Source organism: Gopherus flavomarginatus, chromosome 5 (genome assembly GCF_025201925.1).
Source record: "Gopherus flavomarginatus isolate rGopFla2 chromosome 5, rGopFla2.mat.asm, whole genome shotgun sequence".
Lineage (NCBI taxonomy): Eukaryota > Metazoa > Chordata > Testudines > Testudinidae > Gopherus > Gopherus flavomarginatus.
Genome location: NC_066621.1, coordinates 1,306,909 through 1,328,735, shown reverse-complemented (window position 1 = coordinate 1,328,735; position 21,827 = coordinate 1,306,909). Strand labels below are relative to the sequence as shown.

Genomic DNA, 21,827 nt, shown 5'->3' with positions numbered 1-21,827 from the left:
CCGCCCTGGGTACACTAGGAGATCACCGTGATTCAACTTGAATCATCACACAGAGAGGAATGATACCTTCCCCCAGAGGCAATCCAGATTCAACTCCGTGAATCTAAAACAAAGAGGAAATTCACTTTTCCCTTCTCCCCCCTGCTCTCTTTCCCTTCTCCCCACCAATTCCCTGGTGTATACAGACTCAGTTCCTTTGAGCCTTAACTATGAGAAAAAAATCAGACAGGTCTTAAAAGCAAAACTTTTAATAAAAAGAAAGAAAAAAGTAAAAGGTTCATCTCTGCAATTTAGATGGTAAAAAGTTACAGGGTCTGTCAGCTTATAGAAATTGGAGAAACAGCCTCCTCCAATGGAAAAACAATTTAAAATACTTCCAGCCAAATACACCTTTGCACATAAAGGAAAACAAATAAAAAGACGATACCGCCTTTCTACCTTTATACTTACAAAATTGGAATAGAAGATTAGAGAGCCTGTAGGTACATGTGGTCACTCTCAGAGCCCAGAGAGAACAAAGCAAAACCCAAAAAACACAAAGGCTTCCCTCCACCGAGATTTGAAAGTATCTTGTCTCCTGATTGGTCCTCTGGTCAGGTGTTGCAGGTCACTGTTTGTTAACCCTTTACAGGTGAAAGAGACATTAACCCTTAGCTATCTGTTTATGACACTAGCACTTGCCAAGTTTCAGAAGCATGTAACAATGTGGATATCACTGTGGCATTGTATAACTTTTATCTTGGTTCTAGTGTGAATCTCTTTATTTATTCAGATATTTGTCAGTCTCAAAAAATCCAACTTGCCTCTCCAGTTCTTGTTTCCACGTCATTATGGAGTTGGCCATCAGTACTGATTGTGCTTCCAAGATATACAAATTTGTTAACTATGCCTTATTCTTCACCATCAATCAGATGCACAACATTGCTGACTCTTTCAACAATCATGACTTTTGTCTTCTTTTGGCTGTTTCTTAATCCTCTTTGACAGCACCACATTTGACATTGTAGTGGTCTTTGTCATGGCATTGTCATCTGTGTCCACCAGAACAATGTCATCTGCAAAGGTCTCTTGAAACTTTTCTCTATTCCACATAACTACTGTATCTTCCTTTGATGTTGCTTTTTGCGTCACGTAATCTATGCGGAAAAGGAAAAGTGGTAAGATACAACCCTGCCACACTCTATTGCTGATAGCAAACCAATCTGCCTCTCCACTTTCTGTCCTTACACAGCATTTTGAAGCTTCATACAGCATCTTGGCCAGTGACACTATCTTTCTAGGAAGACCATATTATTGCAAGATCTGCGATGGAGTCCCTACGGATGCAGTTGAAAGATTTGGTGAAATCTATGTAGTTCAAGATTCATCTCTGATAAGCAAGACTTTTCTCATTCAGTTGTCTCAGGGTAAAGATGTGATCTACACATGATCGTTTTGTGTTCATTCAGTACACAGTTTTTCATTGATGACATGTTTGGCTCTGTTCAGTAGTATGCTACAGAACACTTCTGTGGGTACTGAAAGTAGTGCTATACTTATGCTGAGCAGGGACCTAGCTGATGGTCTCATCTTTAACAAAACTGTTTTTGGGGAGCGGTGGAGGGTTTGAGGAGGCAAGTAGGAAAACAAGATCCTAAAAGGCTCAGAAACCCAAAGGTGAATAAAGAGAACCCAGCGTTTTTTCTCCCTCCAAATCTCATGATTTATGCCATTTTCATGACCGTTGAAGGTTTGTGATTGGCAACACTGGGTATCTCTTCCGGAGCAGATAAGAGTCTATAAGTACAGTATCGACACAGGGAACAGAAATTTTGTAATAGGAAGCTCTTCAATCTAGCAGACAAACATATGAGATCCAATGGCTGGAATTTTAAGCTGGACAGGTTTAGGCTCAAAAGAAGAATGAATTTGTTAATAATGAGGGGACTTAACCACTGCAACAACTTAACAAGGACTCGGGTGGATTCTCCTTCACTGGCAAGTTGTAAATCAAGATGGGGCGTTTTTCTGAAAAATCTGTGTGACGCTGGCAGACCAGTTGCCAGCTCATGCTAAGGCCCCAAGGTCTCAACTGAACACTGACAAATACATAGCTGGAAAGCAGTCTGGCTCACCTGTGTGTTAGCAGTCGGGTTCAGACTTTATAAAACGCTTGTAATCCTCTGTAATTGTTTAAATCGTCAAACAGGAAAGAAGCATTCATTAATGTACAATGCCAGCTTCCTACAGAAGGTGTTAGGGCCTGCCCACCAGAATGCTCATTGAAATCAAATGAGCCATTGTGAACCTCAAAGAACAAAGATTTTGTTAATTGCATTCCACCCCACCCAATGAAGGGAAGACCTGTACATGAACTCATCCCATCAGCCTGAACGCTGGGAGGAAGGGAATAGAAATCCCTGACAGGAAGAAACTGTCTTTTTGCTGCCTGGTCACTGAGGGGCCAGGGTCACTAAGCATAAGCAAAAGATCCCCAGTGCGTGGCCAGGGCTAGTCCTAAAGGATGTATAGAGTTTGCTGATTATAGAAACTTCTATCATCTTTTGGAACCTAAGGCTGTAACTCATTTGTGTGTATATGTTACCTGCCTTAACCTTGTAAATAACTTCTCATTTCTTTTTCTTAGTTAGTAAATCTTTAGATAATTTATTATAGGATTTGCTACAAGCGGGTTCTCTTTGGTATAAGATCAAGGGTGTAATTGACCTGGGGTAAGTGATTGGTCCTTTGGGCTCGGGAGGAATCTGAATATTGTTTGATTTTTGGTGTAAAGGACCATCTATCACAAAGGCAGGCGTGTGTAGATGCAAGATAGATCAGAGTATCCCAGGGGACCATCCGTCACTCTGTGTTAAGGCTGGTATCGTGCCAGAGGAGTTTACACTTGATAACTAGTTGGTGAAATCTAAGTATAGAATTCACATCCAATTTTTGGTTTGTACCCTGCTTCTTAGCAGTCTGCCCTGAGGTTGGTACTCATGCTCTTGAGCCGCTGCAGCCAGCCTGCCAGTATGAACTGGGGTTTAGTGCAAACAGAAATTAATTCAGGGCAGTCCACTGGCCTGTGTTATACAGGACATTTCAGCAGATGATCACAAGGGTCCCTGTGAGTCTGAAAGAAATGGAATTTGTCTCCTAATGACTCGTGCGTTTGCTATTTGATTATTGTGATGGTGTCATTTCCAGTAAGTCAGATGCCAAAGGTCTCTCTGGCAGATAACCGGCGGATTCCCTCTGCAAACAACACCCCCTTCCCCCATGTGGCTGAGCTATTGGCAGGACAGGAGGTGCCTTTTACAGGAAGTGCCGAGCTGAACTACTAGAGTTTTCCGAGTGACTGAGGAGGGCTCAGCCCTGCCAAGAGTCATCTGTGCCTTGCAGGGATGGCTGGCAAGTACCAGAGTGAGGCAGAGGTGCCAAGGGAAAGGGAAGAGGAACAGGCTGACTTTCATACACTTGTCCAGGAGTTCCTGAAATGCTTCTTGGGGAACCATGTGTATCCCGAGCAAAGGGAACACCAGAGAAGGGAGCGGGAGTGCCAGCTGGTGCAAGCTCTGGTCAGCAGGATTATGGCTCGGCTGCATGAGTGGAATGTGCAGCTGTTCACGGGGGAAGCCATCCTGGTGGGCAGCCAAGCCCAGGACCTCCACGTCCGGACAGAGTCCAGCAGCAGGGACTATGACTTCCTGGTCCCCATCTAGTACAACACGAACCTGATCCTTGTGGGCAGCCTGTACAGCAAACTATACACCCCAAAAAGTCTTCTGCCTGTCTGGGAGAGCTTGAAGCACGGGGTGCCAGTGTACCGCTGAGGGAACAAGGTGGTGGTGGATTATAACAAACTGATAATAAGAGATCTCTTGGAGAGGAAGACTGGAGACGTGGATCTCACAGAGGAAGACATAAAAACAATAAATGACCAGCAGGTGAGTGAGATCATAGGGCATTCAAAAAGTCACTCTTTGTTAGCCCAGCTTTGGGCTCTTCCCCCGCTTCAGCCCCTCAGGTCTGCCAGTGCCCCTCAATCCTGATCTGCAGCCCTCTGCTAGCCCAGCCCAGGGCTTTCCACCACAGCTCTGTTGGTACCACTCAGTCCCAACCTGCAGCTTCCTCTTGATTTGGATTAAAGTGTCTAAAGATGTCGTATTTCACCCCTTTTCAGCTACAGCTTTGGAAGAATAGCGTTAGTCCATATAGTGTAATGACAGAATTGTGGGAGTGTGTCCAGAAAGCTCTGACTGAAGGTAAGTTTCTTTGGGAATATTAATTCATTATTACTGCATTAGTTAATTAAGGCTGGTCAGGAAGATGATAAACACTGACATAGAGTGTTTGTTTTGGTTTGTTTTATTTTCTTGGGTTTTTTCTATTAACTTTTATATATATATATATATATATATATATATATATATATATATATATATATATATATATATATATATGTATGTATATACACACACACCAAACATAACAAACTATACATTATACATAAACAAACTATACATAAACTTATCGAGAAGCAATGTGCTTGGAGTTGGGATCTTCAAGGTGGATGTGCTCCCAGTGCACTGGGATCATGGGGGTGGGTAGATACAGTGCACTGGAATCGTGGAAGGGGGTAGATGCTCCCAGTGCACTGAAATCTTCAGGGGAGGGGTTAGAGGCTCCCAGGGCACTGGAGTCCTAGAGGTGAGGTGGGATGAGTGGATGCCTCCAGCACAATAGATTTATGTGGTGGCAGGAGGTAAACCGGACACCTAGCGACCCTATCTGCTACATTAAAGAGCCTGTTAGTAGCTGGGATTTTCTCTCCATGAAGATCCTTATACACTGTAATCAAGTCACCTCTTAATCTTTTTTTTTGATAAAGTAAAACAGAGTGAGCTCTTTACGACCTCGTCTACACATAAAAGTTAGGTACATAGCTACGACACTGAGGGGTCTGAATACTCCTCCGTACCACGAGTGCCATAACTATGGCGACGTAAACCCCAGCAGTTCTATTGAGGAATATTTTTCAGGTTTCTCTTTTTGCCACCTGCTGTTAATTCATTCTTTAACTTCCCAAGGAGTTTGCCAAAGAGGTGCACCCTTGTGACCGTGGTAAAGGGCATAACACCAATTTGCACTGGGTAAACGTTGTGTTTTTATATCCATGTCCTGAGAATGTTCTTAATCTCATTTCAACCTGGGTTGTGTTGCTGTTGCTCCAGTCAATTCCTTGCCAAACGCGACAGCCCTTTAATATCAGTATAACAGCATTCATGCTAGCAGGGGGTTGTAAGGATTTTCCTATACTGGGATAAAAATCCTCCCCATAAATGAAGTAAACAGTGGAACTGTTGAGTGTGGAACAGGATTAACTGATCGTATTTCCGGCGTGTGTTGATTTCAGCACTTAAGACAACCCGTATCTGTTACTGTGGGCTGGCTGAAAGACTTGATTAATATAGACACAAAGAAATCTGACTTTTTCCAACCCTGCAGGAATCTCATCATTTTCTTCCAGTTTTACCTTTGTGATCAGCCTTCTGTACAAGAAATGAAGTGTCACAGATTTTAACTAGTGCTTTTCTTGCCTCTTCTCTTTTTTTAGAGCAAAGAAACCCTGCTACTGGAATTAGTAAGTAAAATTATATACATTAAGGGACTCTCTAAGTGGAGGAGTTATAAGCACAAGCACGAGGGAAATACAGAAGGGAAAACTGTTAAGTTGCTTAGGGTAAAATAGTAAATACGTTGAAAAGGGGGTTGTGGGTTGGGTTTGAGGGGATTGAGAAGAGCTGTAGGGGGTGGGAGAGCCCCTGGCTGTGACAGTAGGGGCTGCTGGTTGGGGTTGAGGGGCACAAGCAGAGCTGTGTGTTGGGGAAGCCCACAGCTGTGATAGCAGGGTCTGTGGGTCAGGGCATTGGCAGAGCTGGGGGGCATAAAGGGAGAAGCCCAGGGCTGGAGGTGAGGATTAAGGGGCACCAGTGGAGCTGTGTGGTGAGAAATTTTTCACTGTTCCTTCATGATCTCTCTTGCACAATGGAGTTCCCAGAGTTAGGGGTTAGGGAGTCAGGATTCCTGGTTTCTAGTCTCAGTTCTTCCGCTAACTCACCACGTGCCCATGCCCATGGAGATGAAATTAGTTACACAATGTCACAGAGACACAGAAATAGAAGCCAGGAATGCTGGCTGGCAGCCCCCACTACTCTCGCCACTAGACCCCACTCCCCTCCCAGAGCTGAGAGAGAACCCAGGAGTCTTGATTCCCAGCCCACCCCCCACTCTAGGCCATTTGATCCCACTCCCCTCCCAGAGCTCCTGGGATCTTGGCCCTCATTCCCTTGACCTTTGCTCTTCCATCATCTCAGATCTGCAAAGCTTTGACCTCTGTCAGCTGTTGACTTTTGACTCCCACTCCTCTGTCTTGCCCTCTCCAAGGCAACGTTAGACTGGAGAACACTGTGGGTATTACACCAATTAGTCCAGCCGTGCAGCTCAGTGCAGAGGTGGACGGCCAAGCTGTGTCTATAGACCTGGTGCCCACCAGGGCCAGCTCTAGCCATTTCGCCGCCCCAAGCATGGCAGCACGCCGCAGGGGGCGCTCTGCTGCTCGCCAGTCCCGCGGCTCCGGTGGACCTCCCGCAGGCATCCCGCTGGGGCCTGGAGCCGGCCCTGGTGCCCACCATCCGGAATAAAGTGGACATGTCCATGGATTGGCTGCAGCAGGATCTCAGGTGGCTCTCCGACTGGTGGGACCGGGAGCAGGGCACTGAGCAGATCAAACCCACCTGGAATATCATGGAGATTTACAGAACTGGGACTGATCTGATGGCCAAGAATCTGTATTGGAGGTAAAAATGCAAATCTCATTTGTTCTAGCAGAAGTCAACAAAAACACACACAGAGGGGGGCTCATCCCTGCTAGCACGGAGGGGCAAAGACACACACACAGAGAACAGCATGAATCCCCAGCAGCAGGGGGTGCAAGGACAGGGACACACACACACACACACACACACACACACACACACACACACACACACACACACACACACACACACACACACACACACACACACACACACACAGCAGGGGCCATCCCCACCAGCAGGGGGCACAGGGACACACACACACCCTGGTGCAGGACTGGGATGAGGGGGTCTGTCTGACCTCGTACTCCCATTCAGCCCTGCCCCATTTCCCCCACCCCATCCCAGGCTCACTTACTCTCTGGCTGAGACCCGACTCCTCAGGGACATTGACCTCGATGGTGCTGGCTGGAGGCGGGAGGCGCTGCAGCTGCTGAAGCAAATCAACATGGAGAAGTGGAGGCTGTGGTATGGCAAAGTCCTGACCTCCTACCACCTGAAGGTAATTCAGACAGAGAGGGCAGAGTGGGAGGGGGTGGGGAATGAGTGATAGGAGCAGCCACAGGTAGAGAGGAGAAATATCTAGTGGGTTAGAGCAGCAGGGGAGGGAGGGCAGAGACAGCTGGATTTTATTGCAGCTCTGGGAGGGGAATGGGGTCTAGTGGTTAGAGCAGGGGCGGGGCTGGGAGCCAGGACTCCTGTGTTCTCTCCCTGGCTCTGGGAGGGAAGTGGGGTCTGGTGGGTTAGAGCAGTGGGGGCTGGGAGCCAGGACTCCTGGGTTCTCTCCCCAGCTCTGGGAGGGGTGTGGGGTCTAGTGCTTAGAGCTGTGTGTTTCTTCTTCCAACTGTTTCGCTCTGGGTTCTCCATCTCAGGTGCCCCTGTGCCCCAGATGCTTTTATTGGGAGAATTTTGGTAGCTGTGCCCATTCTGCCCAAGAGCACACTCCAGACATCTGGCCTTGGGATCTGTGCCTAGAACCCAGGAGTCCTGGCTCCCAGCCTCACCTGCTCTAACCCACCAGGCCCCCCTCCCCTCCCAGAGCCGGGAGAGAACCCAGGAGTCCTGGATTCCAGCCCCTCCTCCCCTACCAGAGCCAGGGAGAGAACCCAGGAGTCCTGCCTCCCACCCCCCCACTCTCACCCATCAGACCCCCCCTACCCTCCCAGAGCCGGGGAGAGAACCCAGGAGTCCTGGATCCCAGCCCCCCTTGCTCCCACCCACCAGCCCCCACTCCCCTCCCAGAGCCGGGGAGAGAACCCAGGAGTCCTGAGCCTCTGTCCCTTTTCACTTTCTAGGGAAGGAAGTTTTATCCCTGCACCGGGACACGGCTCACCCTAACCTGGTGATCTCGAAGGACGGGAAGGAGGTGACATGCGTCAGTCAAGGGAGGTTTGTCGACTGCAGCCCAAGGCGATTCGACACGGCGAACTGCGTGGTGGCCAAGCAGAGCTTCAGCACGGGGCAGCACTACTGGGAGGTGTCCGTGGGCTGGAAGCGGCGCTGGAACCTGGGAGTCGTCTCGGACCGAGCCAGGAGGCAGGAGAGGTTGATCAGCGTGAAGTGGTGGCCATGGCCCCCTCGCAAGGTCTGCACCGAGGGCTACTGGGTGATTGGCTACGACCAGCAGAAGGCCTGGAAGAAGTACTGGATATTTGTCACTAATCCATGTTCCCTGGATATCCATCCCCACCCTGAGACCATAGGGGTCCACCTGGACTACACGGATGGGGTGGTCTCTTTCTACAACGCTGATCACCCCAACACACTGACCCACATCCACACTTTCCACACATGCTTCGACAACAAGCCCGTCTACCCCATCTTCGACCCCTGCTGGCACGACAAGGGGGGGCAACACGCAGTCCCTCAAGATCCTGTGAGCTGCCAGCTCCGTGGCATCCCAGGGCGCCTCGTCCGATGGCCACCGCTTGGCATATTTAGCTCTGCCCCTCCCGGGGACTTCCCTTGTCTGTGGGCCAAGGAAAGATAGAAATTGCCACTGTCCCAGAGACGGGGATGGGTCCCTCCAGCTCGGTCACTTATTGTCGCCAGCTGCTTCAGCAACACCCTCGAGGCCAGTAAGAGAATAACTCACCCTTACTGGACATTTCTTCCTGACCACCAATAGGCAAAGGTGGCTTTACAGCCCTGAAGCATGAAGACTGGGAGCTCTCAGGCCATTTTGCTCCTAACAGAAGTCGGGATGTTCCCATAATCCCTATAAACCTCCACTGGTTTTCTGACCCCCTCGGCTGCCGCGACATCCTGTAGCAGTGAGTTCCGCTGGCTCATCATCGCTGTTCTCCTGCACGGCGCTAAGAGATCGTTAAACAAGCTGGGCCGCTGCATGGCACATGGGACACACTTTATGGTGTTATTAATGCCAATATGTATCATTGCGATGACTCTGAGCAGAGACACCACGTGCAGGGTCAGTGAAAACGTCATGATTGGCCAAGGAGGATGATGTTGTTTATCATCTTTGTATGGTGAGTTACAGGTGTGTGTGCAGGGGGGGTAGATCTGGGGACCCCCCCTGACAGATTGCCAGCAGCACCAGCCAGTCAAAGGCCATCAGCTGGACAATGAAGGCGCTTGCAGAAGCCATGTAGGGCTAGGCCCGTGGACAGGAGACTCCAAGAGCATCTCCAGGCCCACGCGCTGTGTGTTTGGGACAGAGGACGGACGAGCCACATGGCAAAGGACATGGCAGCTGCATCAGCTCCAGTTGGTCTCAATCCTGCTTCCCACCTCCGGAGTCACTGCTCTGCCAATGAAGCTCTGAGCAAGGGACGGACTGGCCCAGCCCAGCCGTGGGTGACTCCAGAGGGATTTTCAACTTCCCCAGCGCTGCTAAGAACCTGATCTCTGGACTCTGACGTCTGCGTTCATTTGCACTGAGCCACTCTCCTCTTGTTCTTTCCTACAAAACCGTTAGTTTTAGATGCTGAAGGATTGGCCAGCAGTGCGGGATTTTGCATAAAATCCAAACTACTATTGACCTGGCAACGTGCCTCACCCTTTGGGGTTGGAAGAACATTTTGTAGAATGAGCAGAGTGTTTAGATAACTTCTCCCTGGACTGGCCCTGGTGCTGCCTGGGACCAGAGAACTGGAATGCAGTAAAGGGCGGGGGTGATTGCTTTTTTCAGCTTCTCAATAACTCAGGGTGTCTCAAACTGGGGGCTGGGACCTCTCAGGGGGTCGCGAGGTTATTACGGGGGAGGGGCGTCACGAGCTGTCAGCCTCCACCCCAAACCCCGCTTTGCCTCCAGCATTTAGAATGGCGTTAAATATATGAAAAGGGGTTTTTAATGTATAATGGGGCTCGCACTCGGAGGTTTGCTGTGTGACAGGGTCACCAGGACACAAGTGAGAACCCCTGCAGTAACCAGTTGGGGGGGGGATCAGGGAGCACCAGGTGTAACGGGTGGGGGAGTTTCACTTCAGTGTTACCCACCAGCCTTGGGAGGATCTGCTCTCCCTGCTGCAGCCTGCCCTGCCCTTGGCATTCCCAGTGTGAGCTGCCCAGGTCCCCACGTTGCACAAGCCAAAAGAATAATTAGGCTCCCTCGTTAATCCGGGGCGTGGCAATCATTGAGCTTGCACGAGCCAAAGCCCTGAAAGGTGGCTGTGGATTTTGCCAGGCTGCCTGGAGGGTTGGCTCAGTCCCACCCATCCCGGAGGCGTTGGCCTCACCTCCCTGGGCTGTGATGTTTGGGTCACCGATACAGTTGCTGGAGAACGCACCCCCCACAGCCGGGCCCCCGGCTTTCAGCTCCCTGGCCACAGGTTTTGGGGTTTGACCTACTGCAAAATCCTCTTCCACACAGGCCCCGAAATATCCCCCCCCCCGAGACCCCAACGGCGGGGGAGGGGGGATCGCATGGGGCTATTTAAACCCTCATAACATTTTAAATTTTCTTTTAAAAAACCAAGTTCCTCTGTTGGCCACTGGCCCAAGCCCTGCGCAGGTCAGGGGAAGCCACGTCTCACACCCAGACGGGGGCCAAGCCCCACTTTTCACAGCCTCTTGCTGCCTCGGCCAGCCGGACAAGGGGGGGGAGGGCCATTTCCCCTCCCCGTTTCCCACAGTCGGGAACTTGTCCCCGACCGGCACAAACTGGGAACCAGGCAGCAAGCGGCTGGGAAACCTCCGTTCTGATCCTTCCCCCCGGAAAATGGATTCACGCAAACCAAGCCCCTCCTTTGCCAGGTTGGCCCCTAGGCCCCCACCACAACGTAAATGTTAAATAGAAGAGCCCAGCTCGTGGGTACGTAGCGCTGCAGCCCGGGCAGGACCCACCCCGGCTCTGCCACCACCCTTCCCAGCCCCGTCATTAGCCCCACTGGCCAGACGGGGAAACTGAGGCACACTGCCATGAAGCGACTCGCCCTAGGTCACCCAGCAGGTGGGTGGAAGAGCAGAAACAGATCCCAGGTCCAGCCCTGGCCCGGGGGAGTGAGCCCAGTCGTGTGAATCCTGGCGGCCGGGACTGGGCCCGGCTCGTCCCTGTGGACACGGGACCTGCTGCCATGGAACAGGTCCCATGAGGCCGGGCAAGGAACCAGCATGGAGGGACCCAGGCCTGGAACTGGGAGAAGTTTCCCAGCCCCATGGGGCACAAAGGAGAAAACTGCCCCCCACCTTTGGGTTACCTGTGAGATTGAGAACGTCTGAGCAAAGGGGGCCAGACCCTCAGCTGGTGACAGTCAAAGGGGCTGGGAGCCAGGACTCCTGGGTTCTCTCCCCAGCTCTGGGAGGGGACGGGGGGCTGGTGGTTAGAGCAGGGGGGGCTGGGAGCCAGGACTCCTGGGTTCTGTCCCCAGCTCTGGGAGGGGAGTGGGAGCTGGTGGGTCAGAGCAGGGGGGGCTGTGAGCCAGGACTCCTGGGTTCTCTGCCCAGCTCTGGGAGGGGACAGGGGGCTGGTGGTTAGAGCAGGGGGGGCTGGGAGCCAGGACTCCTGGGTTCTGTCCCCGGCTCTGGGAGGGGAGTGGGAGCTGGTGGGTCAGAGCAGGGGGGGCTGTGAGCCAGGACTCCTGGGTTCTCTCCCCAGCTCTGGGAGGGGACGGGGGGCTGGTGGTTAGAGCAGGGGGGGCTGGGAGCCAGGACTCCTGGGTTCTCTGCCCAGCTCTGGGAGGGGAGTGGGAGCTGGTAGGTTAGAGCAGGGGGGGCTGGGAGCCAGGACTCCTGGGTTCTCTGCCCAGCTCTGGGAGGGGAGGGGGGGCTGGGAGCCAGGACTCCTGGGTTCTCTGCCTAGCTCTGGGAGGGGAGGGGGGGCTGGTGGTTAGAGCAGGGGGGGCTGGGAGTCAGGACTCCTGGGTTCTCTCCCCAGCTCTAGGAGGGGAGGGGAGGCTGGTGGTTAGAGCAGGGGGGGCTGGGAGCCAGGACTCCTGGGTTCTCTCCCCAGCTCTAGGAGGGGAGGGGGGGCTGGTGGGTCAGAGCAGGGGGGGCTGGGAGCCAGGACTCCTGGGTTCTCTCCCCAGCTCCGGGAGGGGAGGGGGGGGGGAGGGCTGGTGGTTAGAGCAGGTGGGGCTGGGAGCCAGGACTCCTGGGTTCTCTCCCCAGCTCCGGGAGGGGAGGGCTGGTGGTTAGAGCAGGTGGGGCTGGGAGCCAGGACTCCTGGGTTCTCTCCCCAGCTCCGGGAGGGGAGTGGGAGCTGGTGGGTCAGAGCAGAGGGGGCTGGGAGCCAGGACTCCTGGGTTCTCTCCCCAGCTCTGGGAGGGGAGTGGGGGCTGTTGGAGCAAGGGGGGGTTGCCTCTTAGACGGAGGATTTGCTGCCTGGCTCCCCTGGGGCAGTTCCCCGCTGTCACACCCTTTACGGTACCTCCCACGTTCAGACTCAGCTCCAGCGTCTCCTGCTGCGCGTAGCCCCAGGCTCGCCGGGATCGGGACCCCCAGGGCTCCTTCTCTGATCCAGGCAGGCTCCCCCCGCGATCACCAGTGTCACCCCCATTCCCCTCGCGGGGTCCCCGCTGAGTCACTCACACCAGCTGCGAGCGACCCGGGGATGAGCGTGGAGCCAGGTCCCCCAGTCGCAGTTGCCCAGGGCCGGTTACCGGGCAGAGAGAGCCCCGAGCCCGGCGGCCTGGGCGGAGGCGGAGGTGCTGTACCGCGAGCTGTGACGAAACCGGCAGCAGGCCGCACACCAGAGCTGGGTGCAGTCAGCGAGGCCGGAGGCGGAGCCGGCTGCATGGCCCACGCGAGGGGTCCAGCTGGGGTTCTCCGCCCCGGCTCCTCACGGCTCTGGGTAACACAGGTTGGCTAAACACATTCCTGCCCTCCAGGTCAAACGCCGCCTCGGTGCACCCCCAGATCTGTGGGGCGACTGCTCCGTGCACCTCCCCCTCCCCGCTCCAGATCTCCCCGCCAAACTCCTGAGCAGCAGGAACCCCCGGGGCACAGAGACGGGTGGGGGCGGGGAGGTCACCCGGATTTTATTAATAAAATAAACAGAAGAGAAAAAACCAAAAGTGAGCAGGGAAAGGTGCCTGGGGGGGCTCTGGAGTGGAAGGGGGGGGATCGGGGGTGGGGGAAGGGATCGAGGGGCTGGGGAGCGCTATGCGAAGCAGAGGGAAAACGCCCGGTATCTGAAGGGGTGGGGGAGAGGATTAGGGGAGGGGATCGGGGGGCTGGGGGGCGCTACGCAAAGCAGAAGGGGTGTGGGACTGGGGTTGGGGAGGGAATCGGGGGGCGCTACGCGAAGCAGAGGAAAAACGCCCGGTATCTGAAGGGGTGGGGGATTAGGGGTGAGGGAGGGGATCAGAGAAGGAGATCGGGGGGCACTGGGGGGCCCTATGCGAAGTAGAGGGAAAACGCCCGGTAGCTGAAGGGGTGTGGGATTGGGGTGGGGGAGGGGACCAGGGGAGGGGATTGGGGGGCGCTGGGGGGGCGCTGGGGGGGGCGCTACGCGAAGCAGAGGGAAAACGCCCAGTAGCTGAAGGGGTGTGGGATTGGGGTGGGGGAGGGGATCAGGGGAGGGGATCGGGGGGCGCTGGGGGGGCGCTACGCGAAGCAGAGGGAAAATGCCCAGTAGCTGAAGGGGTGTGGGATTGGGGTGGGGGAGGGGATTGGGGGGCGCTGGGGGGGGCGCTACGCGAAGCAGAGGGAAAATGCCCGGTAGCTGAAGGGGTGTGGGATTGGGGTGGGGGAGGGGATCAGGGGAGGGGATCGGGGGGCGCTGGGGGGGGCGCTACGCGAAGCAGAGGGAAAATGCCCAGTAGCTGAAGGGGTGTGGGATTGGGGTGGGGGAGGGGATTGGGGGGCGCTGGGGGGGCGCTACGCGAAGCAGAGGGAAAATGCCCGGTAGCTGAAGGGGTGTGGGATTGGGGTGGGGGAGGGGATCAGGGGAGGGGATCGGGGGGTGCTGGGGGGGCGCTACGCGAAGCAGAGGGAAAATGCCCGGTAGCTGAAGGGGTGTGGGATTGGGGTGGGGGAGGGGATCAGGGGAGGGGATTGGGGGGTGCTGGGGGGGCGCTACGCGAAGCAGAGGGAAAATGCCCGGTAGCTGAAGGGGTGTGGGATTAGAGGTAGGGGAGGGGATCAGGGGAGGGGATCGGGGGGCGCTGGGGGGGCGCTACGCGAAGCAGAGGGAAAACGCCCTGTAGCTGAAGGGGTGTGGGATTGGGGTGGGGGAGGGGATCAGAGGAGGGGATCGGGGGGCGCTGGGGGGGCGCTACGCGAAGCAGAGGGAAAACGCCCGGTAGTTGAAGGGGTGTGGGATTGGGGTGGGGGAGGGGATCAGAGGAGGGGATCGGGGGGCGCTGGGGGGGCGCTACGCGAAGCAGAGGGAAAACGCCCGGTAGCTGAAGGGGTGTGGGATTGGGGTGGGGGAGGGGACCGGGGGAGGGGATTGGGGGGCGCTGGGGGGGCGCTACGCGAAGCAGAGGGAAAATGCCCGGTAGCTGAAGGGGTGTGGGATTGGGGTGGGGGAGGGGATCAGGGGAGGGGATTGGGGGGTGCTGGGGGGGGCGCTACGCGAAGCAGAGGGAAAACGCCCGGTAGCTGAAGTTGGTGAAGACGTCGACTTTGTGGCTGCTCCCGGCGGCCGTCAGCACCTGGGGGTCAGACCAATGGGGAGTGGGGAATCAGTGGGGCCAGGATCCCGGGGACCCCATTGGGCTGGATTAGTCCCTGCCCCAGAGCCCCCTTTCCCAGCCCCCTGCCCTCCCCCTCCTCTCAGCTAGGTGCCTGACTCCACTCCAAGTCCCCGCAGTTAAGTACCTTCCAATCACTCCAATCCCAGCCCCGCCCCCACTCTCAGCCCCTCCCCCCGAGCCATGTCACTCCCAGCCCCCCGCGCGGGTGGGGCGCCCCCTACCTTGTGCTCAGGGGAGCGCTCGTTGACGCAGAGCGAGTGGACGGAGCGGGGCGTGCAGGGGATCTGAGCCCTGACTTCCCCGCTGATCTGCAGGTGGTTGATGGCCGGGCTGTGCCCTGCCGAGAGGATCTAGGGAGCAGAGACGGGGCAGGGGGGTTAGTGAGAGCCCCCGGGAGATAACGGAGGGAATGAACGAGCGGGGGGATGGGAAGAAAAGAGGGGACTAGACTGAATGGAGAGAGCATTACAAAGAACAATCATACGTAGGGGGAACGGGCCAGACGAGAAAAGGAGCCGACGTGAACGAACAAATGGAAACGAACGACGAGCTGAACAGCAGAACAGAACGGCTGGACAGGGATGGAGGAAAAGAACCTCAGAAATCAAATGAAGAAACGAGAGAGAGACGGAAAGAAAAAAGAACGAGTGAAAAAATGACCTGGGGGACAGAACAAAAAAGAAGGAACCAAGGGCTAGACCAGGGGGTCTCAAACTGGGGGTCGGGACCCCTCAAGTCGCGAGGTTATTACATGGGGTGTTGAGAGCTGCCAGCCTCCACCCCAAACCCCACATTGCCTCCAGCATTTATAGTGGTGTTAAATATACAAGAGCATTTTTAACGTATAACGGGGTCGCGCTCAGAGGCCTGTTAGTGAAAGGGGGTCACCAGTGCAAACGTCTGAGCCCCACTGGGCTAGAACAAAGGGATGATTAAAAAAGCGAACAGATGAACACGCCAGGGAAGAGAACGAATGAAGAGGGCAGGACAAAGAAGGGAGGAAGAGGGTAACAGAAAGAAAACAATGAAAAAAGAACAAATGAACAAACCAACAGGAGAACAGAATGAATGGGAAAAAAGTGAAATAAAACCACGGAAAAAGAGAATGAATGGAGGAAAAACAGAACAAAGGTGGGAACTAATGGGGCAAGAGAACGAATGAACGAAAAAGAAGAAGAAAAGAACAATGGCGACCAATGGCAGGTGCCCCAGAGGGAAGGAGGAAGGAAGAAGGCAAGAAAGAACGCAAAGAAAAATGAAAACAAACGGGAAAAGAACAAACGAACAAAGAACCCCAATGAGGAATGAACAATAAGAGAAAGAAAGAATGAAGAAAGAATGAAAATGGCCCAAATGGAGAAATAGAAAGAAAGGATGAATGAACCGGGAAGGAGAACGAATGAATACTAGAAAGAATGAATCAAACAATGAATGAATCGGGGAACAGAATGAAAGTAGAAAATGCGGGAATGAATCAGTAAAAAGAATGAACCAAGGGGGAGAATGAATGAACCAGGGAGGAGAACAAACGAGTAAGTCAATGAAAAACGTGAACGAACCCGCAGGGCAATAAGAAGAACAAATGACACAGGGGAAGAGAACGAAGGAAGGAAGGGAGGAATGAACGCCCCCCAGGGGAAAGAAGAGGCCCCACGCCTGCCCACCCGGCGCGGGCCGGCTGGGGGACTGGCCAGCGGGGAGGAGGAGGAGGCACGGACAAGCTCGGGGCTGGCGCAGTGTGGGGGGCGCAGGGCGGGGGGCACTCACCAGGTCCTGGTAGAACATGACGTGCTGCTGGCAGTGGGGCAGGGGGAAGACCGTGGTGGGGGTCACGGAGCGCAGGTGCCAGAGGGTGAGTGCCGGGCCCCCTCCGCACACCTGGGGGAAGAGACAGGGTCAGACATCGCAGAGACCCCCACAGCCTGTATCCCATGAGCCTCTGCATCTCAGGCCAACCCCTCGCAGCCAGGGGGAAACTGCTACCAGGCCCAGTGCACCCTAGGAACCCCCCGGCCTCGCACGACTGGGCCTAGCAGCCCCCCTGGCCTCACGCGAATGGGTCTGTCCCATCCCCGCAGCCCCCCAGCCTCGCACGACGGGGCCCAGTGCGGCCCTGCAGCCCCCCCGGCCTCACGCGACTGGGCCCGTCCCGTCCCCGCAGCCCCCCCGGCCTCGCGCGACTGGGAAGGTGGTGACTTTACCACCCAGGTGCAACCAGAGCCCCCAGCGCCCCCTGTTGGGAACTCACGCACCATCCAGTCACAGTCTGTCGCCAGGCAACGGATCCACTTCCCGTGCTGGGGCCGGCTGCATTCCTGGGGCAGGGGAAGGAGGGACCGTTAATGGGGGAGCAGTGGGGTCTGCTGGGTCAGAGCAGGGGGCTGGGAGCCAGGACTCCTGGGTTCTCTCCCTAGCTCTGGGAGGGGAATGGGTTCTGGTGGTTAGAGCAGGGGGGCTGGGAGCCAGGACTCCTGGGTTCTCTCCCCAGCTTTGGGAGGGGAGTGGGGTCTGGTGGTCAGAGCAGGGGGGGTTGGGTGCACTCCTGGGTTCTCTCCCCGGCTCTGGGAGGGGAGTGGGGTTTGGTGGGTTAGAGCAGGGGCTCTGGGAGCCAGGACTCCTGGGTTCTCTCCCTGGCTCTGGGAGGGAAGTTGGCTCTGGTGGTTAGAACAGGCGGGGGGAGCTGTTGTTACCTCGTATTTGTGCACTTCGATGAGATGGACCTGCGCCCCAGTGCGTAGATCTGCAACAGAGAACTCGGTGTGAGGGGGGGCAGGCCTCCCTCACCCCCAAAGTCATCACCATCCCCCGGCAGAGAGACAGCGGCGGGATGGGCCATTATCACCGCTCAGCCTGTGGCAGGGGGGCACATGGACACCCCCCCGCCATCCCAGAGGACATGGAGAGGGCCCCAGGCTCCAAGTCACCCCCTGCCCCAGCCCACAGACCCGCCCTAGAGCTCAGGATGAAGCAGAGGTGTCACGACGGCGGCTCCTCACCCCACATGCGCACGGTGCCATCCTCGCTGCCCGACAGACACTCCTGGGACTGGTCCCGCAGCGCCAGGCAGTGCACGTAGTCGCTGTGCCCCCGGAACTCGTGCTGGGAGACAGGGAGAGAGAGTGGGCACAGGGGGACAGGCAGACGGGGGGGGGATGGGGACACAGAGAAGGGAACGGACAGACAGACAGACAAGGGTGGACGGAGACAGACAGACGGGGAGATAGACGGGAGGATGGGCAGACACAGACGGGCACAGACAGACGGGGACAGACCGACAGACAGAAGTGGACGGAGACAGACAAATGGGGACAGATAGACGGGAGGACGGGGACAGACAGATGAGGACAGACAGATAGGAAGATGGGCACAGACAGCTGGGGACAGACTGACAGACAGGGGTGGACAGGGACAGACAGATGGGGAAAGACAGATGGGAGGACAGGGACGGACAGACAGACAGGGACAAACAGACGGGAAGATGGGCACATACAGATGGGGACAGACAGACGGGAGGACGGAGACAGACAGACAAGGACAGACAGCCGGGAAGATGGGCACAGACAGCTGGGGACAGACCGACAGACGGGGTGGACGGGGACAGACAGATGGGGACAGATAGATGGGAGGACGGGGACAGACAGACAGGGACAAACAGACGGGAAGATGGGCACACACAGATGGCACAGACAGACGGTGGTGGACGGGGACAGACAGACGGGAGGACGGGGACAGACAGACGGGAGGACGGGGACGGGGACAGACCGACAGACAAGGGTGGACGAGGACGGACGGACGGGGACAGACAGACGGGAGGATGGGGACAGACAGACAGGAAGATGGGCACACACAGACGGGCACAGACAGACGTGGACAGACCAACAGACAGGGTGGATGGGGACTGACAGACGGGAGGACAGGCACACACAGACGGGGACAGACAGATGAGGACAGACCAACAGACGGGGTGGACAGGGACAGACAGACGAGGACAGACAGACGGGGACAGACAGACGGAAAGATGGGCACAGACAGACGGGGACAGACCGACAGACAGACGGCTGATGGCGATGGAGAGATGGACAGACGGGGGTGGATGGGGACAGACAGACAAGAGAACGGGGACAGACAGATGGGGGTGGACGGCGACGGAGAGATGGACAGACAGGGGTGGATGAGGACAGACAGACAGACGAGGATAGACAGACGGGGACAGACAGACGGGAAGATGGGCACAGACAGACGCAGACTGACCGACAGACAGGGGTGGACGGGGACAGACAGACAGGAAGACAGGCACACAGACAAGGACAGACAGACGGGGGTGAACAGGGACAGACAGACGCTACCCTCCCGTTTCAGTGCGACCCTGCACATTTCCCCAGCAGTGACCGAAGGGGGCTCCCCCTGGTGGCCCGTCGCTGCAGCCACAGGCTCCCGTGGTCCCCCCAGCTCCATGGTGCCCCCCACCCCACACTCACGGTGAAGGTGCCGGACTCCAGGTCCATGGCGTGCACGGAGCAGTCGCCCCCGGCCAGCAGGATGCTGTTATCCTGCGGGGGAAGGGTAGAGAGACAGCGGGTGAGGGGGAGCTGGGGGACAGAGGGGCACCCCCCTTCCCACAATGCAAGGCGGCTCACCTTGGGGTTCATCTGAAGGCTGTTGATCTCGGGCACCTCCAGGCTACTCCTGGCACAGGAGAGAGAGGAGGAGTGTGAGAGCAAAGGGGGTGGGGACAGGGGACAGGGGGGCTCACCTGTACGGGGGTCTGCGGCTCCAGGCTTCCTTGCACCCCTGCCAGGCGGAGACGCAGCGTTAGGAAGAACCCAGGAGCCCGGGGCAGGGGCATCAGCAGAGACCCAGGAGCCCGGGGCAGGGGAGGGGGTGTCAGCAGGGACCCAGGAGCCCGGGGCAGGGGAGGGGGTGTCAGCAGGGACCCAGGAGCCCAGGACATGAGGGGAGGGGAGCGGCACATCTCACCTTCTTGACGATGTCGCTCCAGTTCCAGGCCCTGAGCTCGCCGTTGCCGGAGCTGAGCAGCTGCCGCTCGGTGGATACCATGGCGTAGACCGGGCCATCGTGGGCTGCGGAGGGCAGCGAGGCGGCGTCAGTGCTGGGGGACGGGCAGGGCAGCTGGATTCGGTGAATGATGGGAGCTCCTTGGCATGACTAGGTGCAGTGCATTCTAGGAGCTACCCATGTTGGCATGACCAGGCACAATGCATGCTGGGAGCCCTCTGGTTTGGTGTGACTGGATGTAGTGCATTCTGGGAGCTCCCCAGGTTGGTGTGACCAGGCACAATGCATGCTGGGAGCCCTCTGGTTTGGTGTGACTAGGCACATTGCATTCTGGGAGCTACTCAGGTTGCTGTGACCAGGCATGAAGCAGCCCGGGCTCCTTCCAGGTTGGTGTGAGTGGCCCAAACGCATGCTGGGAATCCCCCATCACTCCTCACTCCCGTGCCCGTCAGGCACCTACCTGTGAAGGACACCACCGGCTTCTTGCTCTCCTCCTTGGCTTCAGAGCTCAGCGCTGCCGAGAGGCTGTGGGGGAGCAGAGGGTGGTGAGAGGGCGGGAGCAGCCCCGAGGGGGCAGAGGGCGATGTGGGGCAGGGTGGGGGTTACCTGAAGATGGCGATCTCCCCATAGTTGTTCCCAGCTGCCAGGTACTTGCCACAGGGCGAGACGCTCTGGGAGAAGATGGTCATGTGCAGCAGCTCCAGCGCACGCTGGGCGTCCATCTGGGGGCAGAATGGAGTGCGGGTTAGGAGATTAAGTACTGGGATACACGCTCCCGGCATTCACCGGGCCGGGTCGCGCCAACCCGGGGGGCTCCCGGCACTCACCGGGCCGGGTCGCGCCAACCCGGGGGGCTCCCGGCACGCACCGGGCCGGGTCGCGCCAACCCGGGGGGCTCCCGGCACGCACCGGGCCGGGTCGCGCCAACCCGGGGGGCTCCCGGCACGCACCGGGCCGGGTCGCGCCAACCCGGGGGGCTCCCGGCACGCACCGGGCCGGGTCGCGCCAACCCGGGGGGCTCCCGGCACGCACCGGGCCGGGTCGCGCCAACCCGGGGGGCTCCCGGCACGCACCGGGCCGGGTCGCGCCAACCCGGGGGGCTCCCGGCACGCACCGGGCCGGGTCGCGCCAACCCGGGGGGCTCCCGGCACGCACCGGGCCGGGTCGCGCCAACCCGGGGGGCTCCCGGCACGCACCGGGCCGGGTCGCGCCAAACCCGGGGGGCTCCCGGCACGCACCGGGCCGGGTCGCGCCAACCCGGGGGGCTCCCGGCATGCACCGGGCCGGGTCGCACCAACGCAGGGGAGCTCCCGGCATGCACCGGGCCGGGTCACGCCACCCCAGAGGGGCTCCCGGCATGCACCGGGCCGGGTGGCGCCAACGCAGGGGGGCTCCCAGCATGCACCGGGCCGGGTCACGCCAACGCAGGGGAGCTCCCGGCATGCACCGGGCCGGGTCACGCCAACCCGGGGGGCTCCCGGCATGCACCGGGCCGGGTCGCGCCAACCCGGGGGGCTCCCGGCATGCACCGGGGCGGGCGGCGCCAACCCGGGGAGCTCCCAGCCTACACCAGGTCCCTGCCCGGTGCATGCCGGGAGCCCCCCGCCCGGTGCATGCTGGGTGCCGCCCCCGCGTCCCCTGCCCGCGCCGCGGCTCCAGTTACCTCCCGAGGTACCATGCAGCCTTCTCACACAACGTGCCTCCTCGTCGCGCTCCTCTGACGTCATCCACCCGCACCTTCCGGCCGAGGACTACAGCTCCCAGCAGGCAACGCGGCCCCGCCCGGGGAGGCTGGGGCAGCGAGCGCGCGCGGGACCCGATGGGAAGTGGAGTCCCCACGCACCGGATGGGCTGT

At 57.4% G+C, this 21,827-nt stretch overlaps 1 protein-coding gene and 1 long non-coding RNA gene across 6 annotated transcripts; one reads left to right on the top strand and one right to left on the bottom strand.

Moving 5' to 3' along the window:
• Positions 1-3,212: 3,212 nt before the first annotated feature.
• LOC127050866 (uncharacterized) lies at positions 3,213-7,311 on the top strand. 3 transcript variants are annotated; one of them, XR_007774314.1, is made up of 5 exons: positions 3,213-3,926; positions 4,163-4,244; positions 5,597-5,623; positions 6,357-6,839; positions 7,206-7,311. It is a non-coding gene; the product is annotated as an uncharacterized LOC127050866 (long non-coding RNA). The 3 variants fall into 3 exon arrangements; XR_007774315.1 differs by having other exon boundaries at positions 6,427-7,264; XR_007774313.1 differs by having other exon boundaries at positions 6,357-7,264.
• A 6,838-nt stretch (positions 7,312-14,149) lies between these two features.
• On the bottom strand, positions 14,150-21,781 carry THOC6 (THO complex subunit 6). 3 transcript variants are annotated; one of them, XM_050952388.1, is made up of 13 exons: positions 21,673-21,781; positions 20,579-20,694; positions 20,433-20,497; positions 19,934-20,037; positions 19,710-19,747; positions 19,594-19,642; positions 19,435-19,506; positions 17,953-18,055; positions 17,647-17,696; positions 17,209-17,271; positions 16,724-16,834; positions 15,178-15,306; positions 14,150-14,914 (listed from the first exon to the last, which is right to left on the bottom strand). In XM_050952388.1, the coding sequence occupies exons 1-13, from the start codon at positions 21,697-21,699 to the stop codon at positions 14,831-14,833; spliced, it is 1,011 nt and encodes a 336-aa protein (XP_050808345.1). In that variant the 5' UTR covers positions 21,700-21,781; the 3' UTR covers positions 14,150-14,830. The 3 variants fall into 3 exon arrangements, with proteins under 3 accessions (XP_050808345.1, XP_050808346.1, XP_050808347.1); XM_050952389.1 differs by having other exon boundaries at positions 21,636-21,742; XM_050952390.1 differs by lacking the exon at positions 21,673-21,781 and adding an exon at positions 21,502-21,520.
• Between the last annotated feature and the right edge of the window lie 46 nt (positions 21,782-21,827).

Bases quoted from the DNA above. Each gene is read 5' to 3' on its own strand.
- THOC6 (XM_050952388.1), bottom strand. From the start codon at position 21,699: ATGACGTCAGAGGAGCGCGACGAGGAG. The intron at 19,748-19,933 runs GTGAGATGTGCC...TCCGCCTGGCAG, and splicing joins GGAGCGACATCGTCAAGAAG to GGGTGCAAGGAAGCCTGGAG. The intron at 17,272-17,646 runs GTAACAACAGCT...CCCCTGCCCCAG, and splicing joins TCGAAGTGCACAAATACGAG to GAATGCAGCCGGCCCCAGCA.